This window comes from Pelodiscus sinensis, chromosome 5, assembly GCF_049634645.1.
Source record: "Pelodiscus sinensis isolate JC-2024 chromosome 5, ASM4963464v1, whole genome shotgun sequence".
NCBI classification, from domain to species: Eukaryota; Metazoa; Chordata; order Testudines; family Trionychidae; genus Pelodiscus; species Pelodiscus sinensis.
Window position 1 is genome coordinate 129,565,488 of NC_134715.1, and position 20,682 is coordinate 129,586,169.

The 20,682-nt window shown below is 43.0% G+C and overlaps 1 protein-coding gene across 3 annotated transcripts in view; it reads right to left on the reverse strand.

Moving 5' to 3' along the window:
* The window catches only part of SLC4A11 (solute carrier family 4 member 11), a 250,855-nt gene extending 234,957 nt beyond the window's left edge, over positions 1–15,898 (reverse strand). For 2 of the 3 annotated variants that reach the window (XM_075931011.1, XM_025179543.2), the window contains exon 1: positions 15,403–15,891. In XM_075931011.1, the coding sequence (XP_075787126.1) occupies positions 15,403–15,460 (58 nt within the window). In that variant the 5' untranslated portion in view covers positions 15,461–15,891. Of the gene's footprint in view, positions 1–15,402 lie in introns of all 3 variants that reach the window. The other variant, XM_075931015.1, reaches the window with a different exon arrangement.
* Positions 15,899–20,682: the final 4,784 nt, after the last annotated feature.

Consider the following 20,682-nt stretch of genomic DNA (forward strand, 5'->3'; position numbering starts at 1 on the left):
GCAAGTAGACAGCACGGGTAGTGAAATGGCTGGTCAAAAGAAAGAATCAAATGAAAATTGTGCATAAAATGGAAGACTCCTTGACAACCCCTATGATTCAAGAGCTGAATCAATCTCAGAAGAGGTGCATGGGCCCATTAAACAATTAAAGATTTAGATACCTAGATCGAAAGGTATTACAAATTGCCCAAGTGAAGGTTATGGTGGTGAACACAAAATCCCACATGAGAAGCTAACATAAAAAGGTACCTAGAAGCATACGCAATAATGACTGGTGTGTTCTGCATTCATTTACATGTAAACACATTGTGACTTGCAAGAGAGATACCAGCAAAAACAACTACTTAGAATTCTTAGGAAATCTAATCCCCATCCCACCAGGTCTTCTCAGAAGATAGTTTTGATCTTGTCAAAGATACATAGGTGATAGGGAAAGAAACATTAGATAGAATCATAGAACACTAGGACTGGAAGGGACCTCGAGAAGTCCCCTGCCCTCATGGCAGGACCAAATACTGTCTAGACCATCCCTGATAGACATTTATCTAACCTGCTCTAAATATCTCCAGAGATGGGGATTCCACAACCTCCCTGGGCAATTTATTCCAGTGTTTGACCACCCTGACAGTTAGGAACTTTTTCCTAAACCTAAACTTCTCTTGCTACAGTTTAAGCCCATTGCTTCTTGTTCTATCCTCAGAGGCCAAGATGAACAAGTTTTCTTCCTCCTCCTTATGACATCCTTTTAGATATCTGAAAACTGCTATCATGTTCCCCCTCAATCTTCTCTTTTCTAAACTAAACAAACCCAATTCCTCCAGCCTTCCCTCATAAGTCATGTTCTCTAGACCTTTAATCATTCTCGTTGCTCTTCTCTGGACCCTCTCCAATTTCTCCACATCTTTCTTGAAATGCAGTGCCCAGAACTGGACACAATACTCCAACGGAGGCCTAACCAGCTCAGAGTAGAGCAGAAGAATGACTTCTCGTGTCTTGCTCACAACACACCTGTTAATACATATAAATACCTTCTTTGAAGGAGTCGCATGATAGACAGTGGGATGATGGACATCACTCATACAGCTGGCATGAGACATTGCATGTTATAGTTCAAAGATTAATTTTCCCATTTCAATAGCACGTCACCAAAACCAAGTGACTAACAGGGTTATTTAAATCCACTTAGTCAAGATTATTAATACCACATGGGAGGCTGCTGGCCACATGCTGAATATCACAACAAACCCCATTGACTGGCATCTCAAAGAGTCGATTACATTAAACGGATTCAAAATGTTGAATCGGTTACCACCTGAACTGAAGATGAATTCTTAAGCCCAAACTCGCATGCAGCCAAGTTCACGTCGTGCCTTCCGACAAGGATATCAAACATTCCCCATGGGATATATTCAACGCTGCACAACTCCATTAGTGTAGATACAATTATAATTGCTGCAATGGTGCTTTATCCCAGTATAACTATTCCCCTACATCCGTGTGAATAGATGAAACACTAATAAGCACCAATATAGCAACAGTTTCATCCACACTAGGGACTGTAGCTCTTGAATACTGTCAGTATCCCAAAAGGCATACCTCTATTGGATCAATACAAAAACTATGCTTAAGCCAGTGCTATAGCATATTTAAGCAGGTTATTTCCAGGTAGATGGAAAGAAACAGCCCTGGATCAGGTGAGACAAGGCATCTTTAAAAAAAACCAGTCATTTGGCACTAGCTCCTGCAGCAGGGCAAGCCACACACCCCAACCAAGAATAGAAGTACAAGCTCTTAAGACTCTTGTCTTACGTGAGTCATCTGGAGAACAAGGGAAAACATGGCACGACAGTCATAGGAACAGCAAGGAGAGGAGAAGCTATCTATTATCTGAGAGCACAAGCTCAGGGCCACTGATAGATAGCCCAAATTGGCAGATTGTTAACAATTCAGGTGTCCTTTGTTTCTCAAAAGTGGGTAGAGCAGCAGTAAGTGAAGTCTAGGGCACAGCACGCTCCTGTGAGGAATTGCTCCGACTGATGGTACTCAGAAAAGGGTCACCTGAGAAGGTTCTGGAAGAAGCTGTGGTAGCTGTAGAAGGAACCTTGGATGGGGCTCAAGGCCAACTGTCAGCACCTTTTGGGGAAAACAGTTGAGTCAGGGGAATCCTCAGTTTGTCTTCTCCAACCAAAAAGTGAGAATCCTACACATTTTGCAATATTTTTTTTCGTAGAGCCCCACCTCTTGGAGCGATGTTATGTCAACACCTCAACACTAGCAGAAAACATTTTTTTAAAAAAATGCTTAAAAGTATTCATAAAATATTCATCTATGATCTTGGTCATATGGTGTCATTAAGTAGCAAAATACAGAGTAGCTTAAACTGGACCACACTGAACATCTGAGTCTTAACTTTGGCTTTTACCAAAACACAACTGTGCAAACTTAACCCAGCCTATAAATACTTTTAATTTACATGGCTAAAAAGAGCAATTCAGGTAACGTATGATTATAAAGCCTTTGTAACAGATACACAGTCGTGCGATGCTAGGCTAGAGTTATTTCTCCAAAGGGTTCTAATAGAACTTTTAAGAACTCTTTCAAGCTAAGTGAATCTGTTAGAACAAAGGCAGTATGATAATAATAATAATAGGAGCAATCAAAGGTTGGGAAAGCAACTGAGAGGAATAGAGCTATTAATGATCAGACAATATTTGTTCCATTCAAGGCTCCCCAGCCTACAGAAAACAGCCATTCACCCTGCAGCCAGTGCATTTAATTCAAGATTATAAAGCAACATGTGAATACTACATGTATTTTTAAACCACACTTCCCTCCTAGACAGTTGAAAACTTAGAGATTAGTTACGTGTAATTGCTGTTCCCTCAGGAGATACACGTCATGACATTCTTGGGATTTAGGCAGTCACAGACTCTGCAGCTTGAACATCCACATTAAAATAGTGATGCTCCCAATCAGCTGTTTGGTTGGTGGGGGGGGGGGGGGGGAGAGGAGATTACTTGGAGGAGTGTGGAACAGAGAATGAAGAGCAGGACTGGAATAGGGGCGGGGTCTCTGGGTGGAGTAGCTGTGTAACTTGCCTGGGATAAATAAAAGAAGTCAGCGCCTACAGGTTTATGCTCCATTGGGGAAGTTGTAAACCTTTGGTGCACAAAAGGATTTAGCAAGCTAGTCCATGGAAAGGAAACCCTCTACTACCAGACACCCCTATATAAAGTCACACACAACTACTTCATATTATAGATACATCATCAGAGCTCAAAATACACCCAACATCTACTAACCCAGAGACTAAATCCACTGGCAAGGGTGAAGTACGCCTTCACTGCTCTTCCTCTCACCCAGACACATGTCTCTAGACCTTCCCTCTCCCATCATTTTATCCTTTTCAGTCATTCTGTTCTGGCCATTTTTTACTTGAAAAAAAAAAAATGTAACTTACTCTCTCCCTTGATTTTATTCAGCTTTTTTCTACTGTTTCTTTCCCTTTCCAGATCATGGCATAGATTTTCCTGGGTTGTTTTGCAGGCCTCCTGCTATTTCTCTCCCCTGAGGCAGCCTTTATCTACCACCGTACATTTTCTTTTTCATTTCATTCACTTTTTCAGTCACCTATTTTCTAAACTTAATTTCCACGCACTTCCCTTCTCCCCAGCTGCGACTGAACAAATACTCCCTGCTAGCCATTCTAACCACCGTTTCTCCTCCTCAAGGAGCTCCTGCCCCACCCTCAGCCATACCAGAGTTTCTATCCACACAGAGCCCTACTAACAAGAGTTGAATTTGTTACTGTTTTAGAGGGGTAGTCATGTTAGTCTGTAATTGAAAAAACAAGGAATAGAATTGTCGTTCAAATGAAGAAGTGGGTTGTGCCCACGAAAGTTCAGGATATCATCTACATATTTTGTTAGTTTCTAAGGTGCTGCAGGACTATTCACTGTTTAAGTTTTTACTTCAGAGGGGTAGCCAGGTTAGTCTAACAGGAAAAACTTAAAAAACCAACAAATAGTCTAGTATCACCTTACAAACTAACAAAACATGTAGCTGGTATCATGAGCTTTCATCTGAAGAAGTGGGTTGCACATATGAAAGCTCATGATACCATCTACATGTTTGTTAGTTTTTAAGGTGATACTAGACTATTTGTTGTTTTTTAAGTTTTTACTGTCATTCCTGTAAATAAATATAGACACTGAACAGTTAGATGGATTCTTTACTGAGTCATGCAAACACTCCAATAAAGTTCTCATTACTGAATTATTAGAGACACAAAGACCAGATTGATTTTCAAAGCACAAATGAAATCTGCTGTGCTGGGAATGAGAAAGGTCATCTTGCCTCATCCATTTCCTTGTGCTTTCCCTTTGGGTTGACTCTTGTCTTGTATACCTAGGCCAGGTCTTTGCTTAAAGATTAGACTGATTCAGTTATCATTCAGTTATATTGCCCAGGGTTTTGAAAGCTTTCACTCATGGTTAGATTACCCTAATTCTGGAGCAGATGCAACCAGGTCAATGATGGAAGAATTCTTCCAATCTAGTTACCACCTCTTGGAGAGATGGCTTAATTGCATGAACAGAAAATCCCCCTTTCTGTTGATATGGGAAGTATCTATGTTACACCACGATATTTGCAGCTGTGCCACCCTAGTGCTTGTAGTGTAGACACAACTGTAAGCTCTTTGGGGAGTGCAGTCACTTCTTCTATAGGATCATTGATTCATGGAAGCAAGGAGGAGTCCGGCAGGACTGGAGAAAAAGCAAAGAGATTTCCAACTGGAGTGGTGTCATTTTTCCTCACACCCTACATGAATGTGGGGTAATCGTGAAGATTACTTTTTAGAGAAAATTATCTAACAATTCTTGATACGCCTCGTTTGGATTGTCTAGCCTATCATAAAAAGGTGTAATACTAGGAATTTCTTTGAATTACATATTCTTCTGTATCTTTGGCTCCTAGAACAGAAAAATACATTGGTACAGCTGGATAAATACATTTTTGGTTTGTTGGCAATTTTGAGAAGTCAAACACCATCACCAACACAAACCAAACATCCAATGGAACTAAATATTTTGTTTTGCGTTGGTCATTTTGTAATAATTTAAAATAAAAGTTAAAGGGTATTTCAAAATAAAAACTGAATTCCAGACTGGAAAGTTGATGTGTTTGGGTTTGAAAATGTCAAGTTATTGGTTATCTGGGAATTTCTTCTTTATTATGAACAATTCTGACAAGAATTCACAAAACAGCCATCTCATCGAATCTGTATTGTTCACTGAAAAAAGTTTTAATCCAAAATTGTTTTGCCCTAGTCTACTCCAAATATTGTTCCATTTCAGTACCAGTAATGTCTACCATTTACCTCTGATACAGTAATCCATCTCTCTTTTTTTTGGTCCCTCTGCTTGCTATATGAGAAAGCACCGTTAGCTGCAGATTTTAAATAAAACTTCACTTTGCAGACTTTTGCTTTGCTCCATACAGAAGACTTCTAAAATATCTAAATCATCTCCCACTGAGTTAGGGGTGGAAGGAACAACAGTGGTCCAAACCTCATGCACAAGTTCTGAAGCCCTCCCTCAAAACGACTCAGTTTTGTCAAGAGAAAATAAAAACCAATTGATATCTTTGTCAAAGATGTCTCAAATGAAAGTAACGAGCAAAAACTGACCAGCAAAGAGAGTTAGAGCCAAACTCAGAAGCAACGCAAATCAGGCTTGCTCACATTGGGAAACAGGGGTAATGTACATGCACTGGAATGGGTTTCCTAGGGAGATGGTAGAATCTCCATCCCTAAAGGTTTTTAAGTCCCGGCTTGACAAAGCCCTGCCTGGGTGGATTGAGTTGGGTCTGAGCCTGCTTTGAGCAGGAGGCTGGACTCAATGACCTCCTGAGGTCTCTTCTAGCTCTAGGAGTCTATGCTAGGAGCAACCAAGACAGAAGCTATGAGTTACATCTATTTAGACTCCACCTAGAGTCACATTTGAATGGGGCCACAGGCTTTGTTGGACAAATAGGGGGCTCCTGATCATCTACAATAGCTACTGATCCCAACAGGCATTTCAAGTTGTGACTCTGTATTTGCTGTGCTCTTGCAAATAGCCTTTGAGTTTAATATTTTTCTCATTATCTGAGCTAGCGATAGACCCATGCTAGCATCTTTCAGTTCTCTCAAAAGGAAAGAAACCCTCCGTGCACTCAAATCATGTTTCACAGTATTAAGATTCATGTGGATTATGTACAGAATCAATGCCAGAGACATAGCCACAGAAATACTAAGCTAGACAGAAAATACTTCTCAGCCCTCCAATTCCACCACTGCTATTGGTTTATACTCAATTGCAGCATGAAGGTTATGAAATAGTCTGCAGTGTAAACAAAACAACAACAACAACAACAAAAGGCGGAGACTCGTTCTGTTGCAGTTAATTTCAACAACAAAAATCAATGGACCTTCAAATCCAATTTCAGAGTAATTTAAATAACGTATAGTCTATAAGTTAACATTGAAAACAAGACTTGATTTGGTTTAGTCTTAAAATTGAAAGTTTTTACTTTTAATGACTTCTCTGGGTTCCAAGCTAAGCATTACACTTGCTGAAAAGCTTCAGAGCTCATCACATCCTGTGTATTGCTTGGGAATAAACGTCTTTCATTAGGCAGCAAAGCAGACTTTAAACAGGAAATGTTTATTGACTTCATGTTCACTCTATAAAATGTTTACATGGCTAGAAAAGAAACAGAAACTCATATCCAGTCCGAATTGTTCAGAGTTTAAACTAAAACGCTGGATTCAGTACAGAGTAAGTATTCAACTGGATTGGAGAGAGACGAGGTAGATGAAGTCATATACTTCATTAGACCAACTTCTGTTGGGGAAAAAAAGAAAAGCTTTCTTGAATAAAATGAAAGCTATGACATCACCTACTTTGTAGCTATGTTGGTCCCAAGATAAGAAAGACAACGTCACTATACAACTGATCATGAACATTTGGAAATTTGAACCTTGATGCTACAATGTAAAGCTAGAAAGAACCAGAAAAAACATCTTTTTCTCAAGGAACAAGAGGCATATCATGGGAGCATTTTGCTTTCATTGACCAGACAGTCAAATGTATGGGTTAAAAACTACATTGATTTTAAAATACAGCATAATAAATAATACATTGCATTAGTAAAACATATCCCAAGTGTTTTATCAAGTGAATGTGCACTGTTTAACAAGGATGTGTTAAACAAGTCCAATTGTGTGTGTGAACAAACATAAAGGTTTAAACCTGGCTTATTTTGGTCCATTTTGAGTTGACACATTTTACACCAAAGCTTAATTGAGCTCAGAGACTCCACATACAACTTATTTTAAATTGGTGGAATTTTAAGTGAAACAGTTACAACTTCTGTGTTCAGAGAAGCCCAAAGTGACTCGCCCGTGACCCTTCAATGACAGAGCTGGGGAAAAAAATCCAAATCTCAACTTCCAATTCAGTGCTCTATCCAGTAGACAACCTTGCCTTTCTAAGATCAACAAGTTACATTTTACCTTCACTCAAAAGTCAGCCCAGAGGGCAATACACTGGTGGGGAAAGGTTTAACATGCTTGCTCAAGTCTTAACATTTGTCCAGAGTAGGTAACAAAAGGTATCCAAAGGCTACGTTTACACTACAAGGTTTTTGCACAAAACCAACGGTTTTTGCACAAAAACCTGCGGAGAGTCCATACCTCAAATGAACTCTTGCGCAGTTAAATGGGCAGTTAAATGGCAGAACAGAAGGCTTTTTCCGCCATAGGTAAACCTCCTTTTCTGAGGCATAACTGCTTTTAGCGCTACAGCTATTGTGCAAGAAGGTAAGTGTGGACGCTCCAGAGGAGTTTCTTGTGCAAGAAACCCCTCTGGAAAAAAAGCACAGGTGCTCTGATGGCCATTCCGTGAATGGCCATCAGAGCTTTCTTGTGCAAGAGCATCCATGCAACGTGGATGCTCTCTTGTGCAAAAGCACGTGGCTTTTGCGATGTGCTTTGAGGTGTGGCCGTGTTCTTGTGCAAGAAGTTTTTGTGCAAAAACTCTTTCGCAAAAGACTTCTTGCGCAAGCAGCATGTAGCATAAACGTAGCCAAAGAGTTTAGTGTTATCCAAAAACTAAACGACAGCTCAACATGAGAGTCTGCTGTGGGCCCGTCCGGCCTGGCTGGAGCAGCCCACAGCATGGCAGGCCTGTCTGGGCTGGAGCAGCTCCCTGCCTGTGGGCTTCCATTTAAGTAATTAACCAATTAAGCAGGGGCAGATATAGGGCAGGGCAAGCGGGGCAGCCACCCCGGGCCCCATGCTTCAAGAAGCCCCACGCATGCGCCGTGGCAAAGGGGGCCCCGCAAAATGATCCTCTGCCCCTGTAATTAAACATAACATTTAACCAGTTAACTGATTAAAAGTGCTTTTACACCCCTAAAGTGTACACCACATTTCAAAAAGCTGCCATGTCCATGCATGGCTGAGGGTCAGATCCTTAGCTGGCCCGCAGCCAGCTAAGAATAAGAGTCGCTCCACTGAAGTCAATATCCTTCAGCTTTCAGTTACCTCGGGGCCACTGATGAGAAGAGCTGCCCTGATTTTTCCCTCAGCCAACATCTGGCCTTGACACTATCCCCTTGTTTCTGCTCCTGAAAATTAGAACCTCAAATGCTGACAAAATATGGAGGGCAGAAGTGTGTGTGATTGCATACGGGGATTTTCAGAAACTGAAAGCCACAGGATTGTATTTCCCTCTGAAGTATCAGTAGAGCTGCATGCTTTCTACAGCATTCTAAAAATTCAGATAGAGTAAGATGGCCTGTAAACACAATATGAAAGCAGCCTCATTCTCTGCCCATTTATGCTGGCTTTATCAACGCATAATGCAAGGAAATTTAATTAATTAATAGACAGACAGACAGACAGATAGGTTTCTTGTTGCACAAGACACAAATTCAGCTCAACTTTGACAAAATGCAATTTTTTCCTACCCAAAAAAAAAAAGAGAGATTTCATTTCAGTTTTGACCCTTTATAAAGGTTTTCACTTTTTTAGTTAAGTGGAAAGACATTTCCAAACTAGAAAGCTGTTTTGGGAGCTCTAGTTTGGTTTGAAACATCAAAATGAAATATTTTGGATTTTTTAAGATTTCCTTTATGCATCTTCCCTTTCACGTGATACCCTAACAATTCAGAAAGCATTTCTGCATTGCCAAATCAGAACTTTGCACTCAGTATTCATAAGAACACTAAGGGATGGGGAAGAGGCATTGACTATATGTTTGACAAGATACTATGAATAAAACTTTCATCGGTGCCCTTTTCAGAGGCAAGCTAGTCTAAGTTCAGGGCCCTAAGGATGTTCCGATTGGAAGTAGAAATTGATGGAAGCTGGAATTTTCTTTGCTGCTCTTGTTTATTTACAAGGGATGCGCAAGGTTCCGCTTGCCTGAATACAGGAGGAACCAGAAATGAAAAACATTTCATAGCCAGGCGGCAACCTGTGAGCTTTCTTGATGTGTCTTGGTTCTCTTGTGTCACACACTTATTTTATCCACAACACTCAATAAAAGTCCCTCAACACAGTCTAAAACTCCTGCCGGGTGGGGGGGTGGGGGGGGGGGGGGGGGAAAGAGAAGGGTCACATGACTTTTTTTTACCTATGGAATACTGTTATGTGAGAAAACCTATATGACCTTGGGATAGACTCAAGGAGATCAGTCTATTTAGCTTAGCAAGGAGAAGGTTAAGAGATGACTTGACCGCAGTCTAGAAGTACCTGAACTGTAAACAAATTGCTTCAGAGGGGTTGCCAAGTTAGTCTGTAACAGAAAAAAATTTAAAAAACAACACCAAATAGCCTAGTAGCACCTTAAAAACTAACCAATGGTCTCCTCAATCTAGCAGCGAGTATCCTGGTTGGAAGATGACGGTAGACACATTCGGACTAGAAAGTGAGAATAATTAACCATTGGAACAATTCAACAAGGGTCATGATGGGTTCTCCCTCACTGACAATTTTTCAAGCAAGATTGGATGTTTATCTAAAATTATTTTTTTAGGGGGGTGGAGGGAAGGCCTGTGTTATGCAAGAGGTCAGACTAATTTGTTATAGTGATCTCTTCTGGCCTTGAAATCTTTGCACCCTATACTACTTGAATGTTTTAAATAAAGGTAACAGAAAAAGCAAAGATATTTGTCATGTAAGAGGTTCTCATATAGTATTATGGCTAGCAGGAGACCTCATCATCCTTCTCCCACTACCACTGAGGGCCCTCTCTCTAACATCCTTCACTCAGAGGTAGTGAAGAACCAGATTTCTCCTGGACATTATTGCCCTCTCGACAAGTGTGCTTGGAGGTGTAATTCAGACTTGCATGAGGCTGTGCCACCGTCTCCTGTCACTGTGAATGCCTTAAAGGGCTCTGCTGCTGTGGCTTCCTACCTCAATGTTCCTGAACACCAAAGAAGCCTGCACTGTGTATTCAACAGGGCCTGGCTCCGCAACTCGGTCTCCAGCAGCCTGCTTGTTACGCTGTCTCAGCCGGGTCTCCGCTAGCCAAGCCACCCCAAAATACCCCAAGCCTGAATCTCCCCAAAGCCCTCTGCCCTGAGACGTACAACCCTCGCCTCGGGCTTCCAGAGGAGTAATAAGGTTGGTTGTTCCTTTGAAGAAAGGAAAGGGCAGCAGCTTGTTGCTTTAGCTTGAGTTAATCATTGCTTCATGTCAAACACGCTGCTGGGTTCATTTAGACTAAAAGTACAAGTGCATTTCATGAAAAAGAGGTTTTAAGTAGGTGTCATGTAGACAGGATCAAGTGAGAAATGGTTACAAGCAAATAAACGTAAAGTACTTTTTCTAGTGGCTAAGACTTAAAAAGCTACAGACTAGATTCAAGGTAGGTTTCTCACCCATCTCTTTCCAGCCATGGCTGACTGGAAGTCGGGACTTTCCACAGAAGCACAAGGTGTTGGTTTCCCTTGTCTTTTTAGGTACAGGTCTTTGCCTATAAAGATTTTGTTCTCTTTTATTATTTAGTTCCTAGAGATGCCCACTCCCCCTTGTTAGAAAAGCCCATCTTTCTTGGCCTGGAAGAGTTCTGCCCCTTGTGTCCATACACCATGGATGACAAGATGGTTTCTTAGCTAGCCTTATACGGTCACAAGCTCACTGGTTTGTCCCCAGGCTCGAGATGACCTCATGCTGTTCTTCCTTTCCTGTGGCTGTCCCATCCCTATGATTCGTGTATTAACAGGGCTTCCATTGTTCTTGGTCATGTCTTGCGTTGTTTCAGTGGAGACAGGTAGATAGCTGCCTTCTATGGGCAGAAAAACCAGTTTCTTCCTTTATTTGGTCATAGACCTTAAAACATAACATCAGAAGCATTCATAGTGACTCCTATAGCATTGATGCATACATATCACGATGGTATTAATCACCAGCGTGTAATTACCTTTCATTAAAAGACCCTACTATACTGTAAAAGTATATAGAGTAATACTGTATACAGTCATCTCATTGACTTATTTAAGCTTCAGATGCTGCAAGATCCTTTGTACTTCACTCACTAGGTTGATAACTTATGTCATCCTTTATGGAATGCACCTTCACTGCTCTGCCTGACGACAAGAAAATCCACATTCCTTTGTCTAGGGCTGGCTGGGATCGTGCATTGTTTGCCAGAGGCATTTCGAGGACACAATGCTAGCACATACCCAGAGCTCTTTGTACACACCCTGTACATGCGCCTCAACAGAACATCACTGATCAAGGAGATGTTGCTTTGCAGTGGTACGTAACATGGGTATATGACATTGACAAAGTGTGTTAAATGTGGCATATCAGCCCTGGCAAGAGTAGCAACCCTCCTTCCCCCCTCCAAAGGCCTCTGTGTCACAAACAGACTATGAAAACACTCAGCAGAAATGGGGAGAAGAGGCCACATAGGACTTACTCTGGGAGCAGCTGGGGAAGGCTAGGGATGGATGGGCATGCACATTTCATATCTGAGTTACGATCACCCTGTCAATCACGTCGTGCTGTTCATCTAACCATTGCTCCAACAGATATTACCACCAGTATTAACATGCCCACACCAGCCTTTGTCTCGTTTCATACATTCATTTTGTGTAATTCGGCACAGATGTGCATGTTTCATTTGCAAAAGCGGCGAGGAGTCCTGGGGCACCTGATAAACTAACTGAAGTGTTGGAGCATAAGCTTTCGTGGGCAAAGACCCACTTCGTCAGATGCATGTCAAAGTGGGTCTTTGCCCACGAAAGCTTATGCTCCAACACTTCAGTTAGTCTATAAAGTGCCACAGGACTCCTCGCTGCTTTTGCAGATTCAGACTAACACGGCGACCCCTCTGATACTTGACACTAAGTTTCATTTGTAATTGTGAATTCTTAAAGAAGTGCTCCTATGGTCAAACGGAGATAAAACCAACATGAGGCACCTGGAAGCATTGGACTCAATAACGGCTCTTTATGGGAAAGGCAATGGGTTTTTTTTTTTGAATTCTCATTAGTATTCTCATTAGTTCCATTGGATATTTCCAAAGCTGCACAGAGTTCTGAAGACAAAAGTTATTTAGGCTCCATCAGCTCTTGCTAGCAGCTGTTGCAGGTACCATGTTTTCATCTTCCTTTCTGAAAATCTGTCTACACTGCAGTCAGGATGATTACAGCATATGTTGACACACCTAAGCTAGTGTTGCTCTAACAACAGTGGTGAAGCTATGGTAACACAAGCTGTAGCAGCCCATCCAGGACCCTGGTTATGTACTCAAGCAGCTAGCCCACGTTATCTAGCTTTAATGATACTATTACCTACAGCACAGTTATCTTGAGTGTGTCTTACATATGTTGCTGTCACATCTCTCATTGCCAGGTGGACATATCCTACAAGACCTTCCCACCAAGAAGTGCCAATCCACAGCTCTGACATGTTTATCACCATGCTACTGGAATTACGCATCACTTCATCACTAGTCAGCAGAAAAAGGTTTCACACTCCACCCCCAAAACACCTTCCAACTCCTCAGGAATCTGCTGTGCTGAACAGCTCCAGCCCTCTGTAGATGCCCACTCAAACAGCAGAGTTTTGTCATGGGGCCCAGAAGGTTGACAACAGAAAAAACAGTTTAGTGTTAAACAGATGCAAAATGAAAGGTTTTACATCCGTTCCATCCACCACAACGTTTCAGATTGAGCTCACCTGAAACAAGATATTTTGTTCTGATTTTCTCCCAATGAAAAAGCGACAGTTTGGGGCAACAATCAAATTTTCTAGAGGGTCATTTTTTATTTTGTGGAAATTGCTTTTCCTGTTAAAAAAAATCATTTGGATAGAAAATTCACAGGCCGCTGTAAGAAGAATATGCAGTATTTACAGATGTAACACTAAAGCATAGGATGCACACCAGGAACATCTGCAGCCGTGTGTGGGACGGGGGAAGAGAAGAGGGAGGGAGGTTTCTCTACAGAAACTGGTGCTAGTGGAGAGCCAGTGGGGGATTAACCCATGAGCCCAGGCTTATTGGTTAATCGACTAAATGAGTACACTTGAATATCCCTAGAGAAGAGGCAGCTGTACTGTAATCCTGCTCTGTTCTTTACAGAATAAAGCCTGCTCTTGGTGGTTTGTCTGAGTGGGTCTGGTCTGAGGGGCACACACACTAACACTGAGCACACCAAGAAGCTTCAATCCTAGTCTCCCAAAGTTGTGTAAATAGTCACAAGGCTTCCCCTATACTGAATAGCCTCACACTGGACCAGTGAACAGGAGAGTCTATATCTGTTTGCAACATGCCCTTTGTATTAAGGCACTATGAGAGAAGTGCTGCAGCTAGCAATCCAACTACAAGCCTGCCGACCGGCTTCCTGCTACTCCCTCCAAACTCCTCCATCCTTCAGCCTGTGTTCTCCCTCTGAGGTCCATGCAATTTGCTATAGCCCTTACTTCACATTCAACTCCCCGCATGCTGCGGCTTTGTCCTCCACTCCTTCCCTCCCTCTTCTTTCCACCTACCCCTCATTCTGTGTCTCTTCTGCCCCAAGTCCTCTCACACGCCTTGTCAACCAGGGACTGACACAGACAGGCACCAATGCCTCCTCACTCGCTTCTCTCGGTAGCCGCTTGCTGCTGCCACCACCTCCCCCAGTCTTACAGCCACCGTGGAGACAAGCCCTCCCAGGGGAGAGCTGTGGTTGAGGGGGAGGGGAGGTGAGGCATAAGTCTAGGAACTGTGCCCAACCCGTGGTATCCCTTCAAGAGTCCCAAGTCAGCACAATAGAGCCAGCACCTTGTCACCTAGTTCCCTCTACAATAATCCTCTATTACTCAATCTAAAGCCCTGTCTAGGGAAATTAGGCCAACTTTACCTGTGTCTATGTGGCTGGCCAGAAAGACTCTAGGCTGGCCAGAAAGACTCTTGGCTCAGAGTCCCTCAGCAATAAGCCGGTAGCCTGTGCTGTTCTTGCAGTATTTCCCCACTCACCGGGGAAAGAAGGAGAGAAATTAGGTCGTAAGTAGCCAAAGCCCCAGCTCAGAATGATGGGGAGGATCTCCCTCGCCACACACAGTTACTTTTTGTGCTCCTCCTTCACGCTAGCTGTTTCTCCTTCATTTTCCAACATACAAGTCTGCCATAACAGAGCAGTAATGCATACCATCCATTAGCCTGTGTCTGGCAGCAACCAGTGCCTGAGAAATCACAGGGAGCTGCAAGCTGCTGAGGTAGATCATCCCAACATGCCTCAGGTGCCCTGGAGAATGAAGGTTTTATATGCCTTTGCTCAAAATAAAGGATCCTCCCTAACGTAGTCTTGTGTTTGCTCATTGCTCTTACAGAGGTCAAATCCTTTCATGCATTCCACTAAGCTCGTGTCTTCCTAACTGATGCCACCTGGCCTCCAGGTTCACAGGTCCATTAGACAAGAGCGATTTCCTTGGGTTAGCTTAAGATGCGCAGCCTTAGAATTTCATTGGCCTCTGCCATCATTAGCGTGCGCACATCTCTCACGTTGCCTTTTTCTTCTCTCTTTATATTGAAGTCCCTCACTAACACTAGTCATTTGTTCATCTGTCCCTGTATCGGAACACTGCCTGGGGGGGGGGGAGGTGGCGGGGAAAGAGAGATAGGGTAACCAGAACTGACCCAAACAATCCAACTAGAGGTAAACCCCCAATTTATAACCTAGCACCACACTAGTGTCACTTTTAGCCTCTCGTCCACTCCATACCCTACCTGGTAATTTGTTTTCTTTCTTGCCCACGAACCAGAGGCTTTCACTGTGGTCTCCTGAATCACTAACTCCCTGCTAGCTGCAGTTAACAGAGAAGCCAGCAAAACCCATGAGTAATTCAATCCTTACCTTCTACGACAGAGAGGAGATTGCCTTCACTCTCGGATCTCTTTGACTCCGCTTTCATCTTTAAGAGCCCAGGATACAGCAGGAGGCCCGAAGCTTTTCCTCCCTCCTCTGACTTGTGGGAAATGAGGTGGGGAAGGACTGTTCCCACCTATAAGCACCCCTGCAATGGGTCTTGGAAGGACAAATTGTCTCTGTTGCCGGGCGAGAGGCAGGTTCACAGAAAGGAAGCCACTTCCCCTATCAGTAATAGTAGATGTGTGATGGGGACAACCTATTTCTTCCACCCGCTCCTTAAGGTGCTATCAGCTTTTCCTGAGGGCCCATGGCCTTGCTTTGGGCTGCAGCTCAGTGGTTTATTCTTTGGGCCTGAAGCTGAGGAGAAACCTACCTGCTCTGAGAGAGCTGCAAACCTACCCTAGAGCTTTTCAAGCAGGAAAGAGGGAGCCATGAGAAGGGGGCCTGGCAGCTCATTCTGCTGGGGCTGGTTTAACTGTTGCCTCCTGGAATCTTCTGGGAGTTTGAAAAACAAACCAACTCCTCAGGCCAGAGTGGCTGGCTCTGGGCTACAACGAGCTGAACGAGTAGCTGACTACAGGTGATGCAGCGTGCCCTGAGAGAGGTGGGGCTGTGGGAAGGCTCAGCACACCTGTGTGCTGCTGAGCACTGCCTCTAGGTAGCACAGGCTCAGCAAGGAACTGTTTCTCAAAGGTTTCTCCCTAGAGCCAGTTAGGGAAGGGTGTGGATGAGGGACTCAGAGGCAAGACGAGGCTGGGAATGAGTGAGGTTGTGAAAGCTCCTAAAATGAGGCCGTGTTTAAGGGATTTTCCAGGGGCTGTTCAGAGGAAGAGCCTTTGTAACAGGGCAGGGTTTGCAAGCCATCTTCAATGTCTGGGGAGCGCTTTTGTACCTCATGAAGATTTCTGAGGGAATAACTTTATGGCTTACAGTACACACAAAAACCTCACTCCAGCTATTTCCCCTGGGCACAGCCTTCAGTCAAAGTACATTGTATGCAGTGCGTCTTTCCTAGGCTCCCCTGATTAAAAACAGGCCAAAGCCATAAACAAAAGAAATATTAACCTGTCCATATTGTTATTATAGAGACTCCAGTAGCCTCAAAGGGATAATTGGGTGCCACAACCCTGATTCCTGAGGAGAGAGAGAAAATAAATCAATCAATAAAAATAATAAATAGATAAAAATAATTCACCCTCCATCATTTGTTCTTAATTCACAAGTTCCAAGTCCACACTGTGATCATCTAGGTCGACCTCCTGTATAACACAGGCTGCAGAACTTTCCCAGACTCACATGTTACATGGCCCAGGTCTGTGTTGTATCTCCTTTGTATCACACAACCCCCTAAATGTGTCACACAGTCCTCTTATTACCTTACATCCCGAAAACCTGTTAACAGTATATTAAGGTTGCAAAATGAAGCTCAGAGTTGCCTGTGCCACCCTAATTTCAGCCCTCTTGTGGGTGTGCATTATGCTAGTCTTTAATGACACGATCACATTGTGATGTTTTTCCTCAGGACCCCTGCTTCAGTCAGTGAAGCGGTAGTTTGTCAATATTTCTTGTTATGCAGCACATTCAGGGTCTGTCTAGAATGCACCCCTCTGTCGGCAGAGGGATGCAGATTAGGCAGGTCGACATTGCAAATGAGGCAGGGATTTAAATATCCCGTGCCTAATTTGCATAAAAATGGCTGCCGTGTTTTGCCGACTCAGCACTTTGTCAGCAAAAAGTGGCAGTCTAGAGGGGGATCTGTTGAGAAAGAAAGCCTTTTTCGACAGATCCCTTATGCCTCCTGCAAGGAGGTTTACAGGATCTGTCAAATAAAGCTTTCTTTCTCTACAGATCCCCCTCTAGACTGCCACTTTTTGCCAACAAAGTGCTGAGTCATCAAAACGTGGTGGCCATTTTTATGTAAATTAGGCACGGGATATTTAAATCCCTGCCTCATTTGCCATGTCGGCCTGCCTAATCTGCATCCCTCTACCGACAGAGGGGTGCAGTCTAGACATACCCTCAGGCTACGTCTACACTGGCCCCTTTTCCGGAAGGGGCATGTAAATTTCATGAGTCGTAGTAGGGAAATGCGCGGGGGATTTAAATATCCCCCGCGGCATTTAAATAAAAATGTCCACCGCTTTTTTCCGGCTTTTAAAAAAGCCGGAAAAGAGCGTCTACACTGGCCCTGATCCTCCGGAAAAAGCGCCCTTTTCCAGAGGCTCTTATTTCCTACTTTGAAGTAGGAATAAGAGCCTCCGGAAAAGGGCGCTTTTTCCGGAGGATCGGGGCCAGTGTAGACGCTCTTTTCCGGCTTTTTTAAAAGCCGGAAAAAAGCGGCGGACATTTTTATTTAAATGCCGCGGGGGATATTTAAATCCCCCGCGCATTTCCCTACTACGACTCATGAAATTTACATGCCCCTTCCGGAAAAGGGGCCAGTGTAGACAAGCCCTCAGTGTGTGGCCCTATGCCTTAGTTAAGGAACCCCATTTAAGCTCTGCTCAGGATATGGAATTCTGAGTTTCCTCCTGGTTATTTCTGAGGTGTTTTCATCACCGTCCGTGAGCATCTCATAAACATGAAGAGATTTATTTTCACAATACTCCCCTGAGGTGAGGGGCATTTTCATCCCCATTCTACAAAGGGAGAACTGAGTCACAGAGAGCTTGAGAACAAATGTGTCCATTGATGAGGAGTGTCTCATAGAGTCATGGTATATGTGCATCTCTCTGCACATGGCTGCATATGAATACAACATGTCAGCTGCCTCTGTAGCATGGAGAGAGACTTCTCCCCCTTTTAAGGTGCAATACACAGAACTCAGGTCATAACAGATACAGGACTCCAGAGGGGATATCCGCCAGCATATCTACCTTTTTAAAGGCCAGGTCTACACCAAAAGGGAAGGCTGAATCAAGATACACAACTCCAGCTACGTTAATTATGTAGCTGGAGTTGGCATACCTTATTTAGAGTTTCCCCATTGTCCCCACAGCAAGAGGCTCCCGTTGGCTTCCCTTACTCCTCACACAGCCACTGATGGGGGCATCTTCTGAGTTCAATTTATCAAGTCTTAACTAGACTCTCTAAATCAAACTCTGGAAGATCAATCATTGCAGGGTTGATTTTCCGTTTAGTGAAGACGTGGCCAAAGTAATTAATAATTACTGAAATATATGAATTCCACGTTGAAACCCATTTCTGTGTCTTGTAGAAATGATCTCATCACTCTCTTAACTGTCCTATACTATTGCTAAAACTCTTGCCAGCACTTTGTAGTAGCAGGACAGGACTCAGAAATCAGAAATCAGGGCACCTGTAAGACATGGGTATGCTCATTCTGACATCACTTACAGGCATTGATTGTGCTCTGTGCTGCCATTGGATAATATTACCACCGTTAGTCGATCACAGGCTAACTTCTGATCCACCAACATGATGCAATCAGGAAAAAAGGCAAATGAGTGCTTAGGAAGTATGAAAGAAGGTATTTCCAGTAGAGATAGGGAAGTATTCATGCCTTGTACAAGGCACTTGTATGGCCTCATCTGGCATACTACAAACAGTTCTTGGCTCCCTTGTAGATGAAAGATTCATTCAAGCTGATACAGGTGAAAAGAAGGGCTGTAAGGATGCTTGAGAACGGACATCTTGCCCTAGGAGAGATCAAAAGAGTTTGGCTTGTTCAGCCTAGCAAAATGTGGACCGAGAAGGGAAATGATTAGTCTCCATAATTACATTGGTGGGGTAAACCCTAGAGAGTGAGAAATGCTATTGAAACTAACAGACAGAGTCAGCACAAGAACATGATCGATCCATGAAGAACTTTGTGCTTGGAAATTAGAAGGTGTCTAAGTATCAGAGGAATGAGAGTTTGGAACAGCCTCCTATGAGGAGCAGACGGGACAAACAATCCAGCTAGTTTCTGAATGGATCCTGATATGCTTATGAATGGGAGTGTATGATGAGGTTACCTGTCATAACAGGGGACTGGACTGGACTCAGTAGGTCCCTTCCAGTCCTAGATCCTGTGTTCCTAATAAAACATTGTACCTCGAGTGTAGCCATCATTCAAGGATCTCATTCATGAAGACACCTCTGCTAGAGCAGGAAAGTATTATAACCATTTTATTAAGTGGGTCGTTAAGCCATCAAGAAGTTGTGGCTGCTCCAAGACCACACAGTGAATCTGTGGTAGAGGTCGAGATTCTTGCAGCCTGATCATTTGCACAAGCCAATTAAAAACGTGTTTTCCATTCTACATTAGTTAATACCAGACAGCTGACACGTACCCACTGTGATAGTGGGATAGCTGAGATACTGAAGCTGTTTGTAAATGCAAGTGCTGCATAGAGGAAATACTGAAGAAGCTCAGATACCAACAGATGGAAACTGAGGATAAATTATAGCATTTTTAATGGTAATCACCATAGTCAAAGCTGAGTTCCAGTTTCTATTCTAACCCCACTCTTCTCTGGATCTTTACCTCCATCAAGTATATTCTCTTTGGGTGGAAATTTTCTATGTTGGGTTTTAGTCTATGAGGGACTTATCATTATTGTTATTTTTATTGATTAATGAAATTTTGGGTAAAGTCAATTCAGCTGCTTTTGTTGAGATATTTGCGCAGGACCACACTCTGCTTTCTAGCTTGTCATTTCTGTTTCTTCTTCATGTTAAATCTTGTTGACCTAGAGCCAGTGAATCTATCCAAGTGACTATGGATGTCATCTTGAAGCAAGTGAGGAGGAGATAATATATTGTGTAATATCTCCTCCTATACCTGGATATGAAGATCAAATGGCAGAAGTGGAAATCACTGACATAATATTCATTGCCACATTATAAAATTTGGTAAATAGGAATAACATTTTCCAGACTCAACAATGTGTCAATTACATTTCATTACCATGCACTATATAAAATAATAGAATATTATAACTGGATGGAACCTCAAGAGATCATCAAGTCCAGGTGCCTGCTGTCACGGCAGGTCCAAGCACCATCTAGGTGCTGACAGATGTCTATCTAACCTGCTCTTAAATATCTCCCTGACAAGTGTATGTCTAACCTGCTCTTAAATATCTCCAGTGATGGAGATTCCACAACCTCCCCAGGCAAGTTATTCCAGTGCTTAACCACCCTGATGGGTAGAAAGTTTTTCCTAATGTTCAAATTAACCCTCCCTTGCTGCAATTTAATTTATTATAGTGTATAGCTTCTATTCAGGGGTTCCTGGATGTCAAGGATTTTGAGTGATAA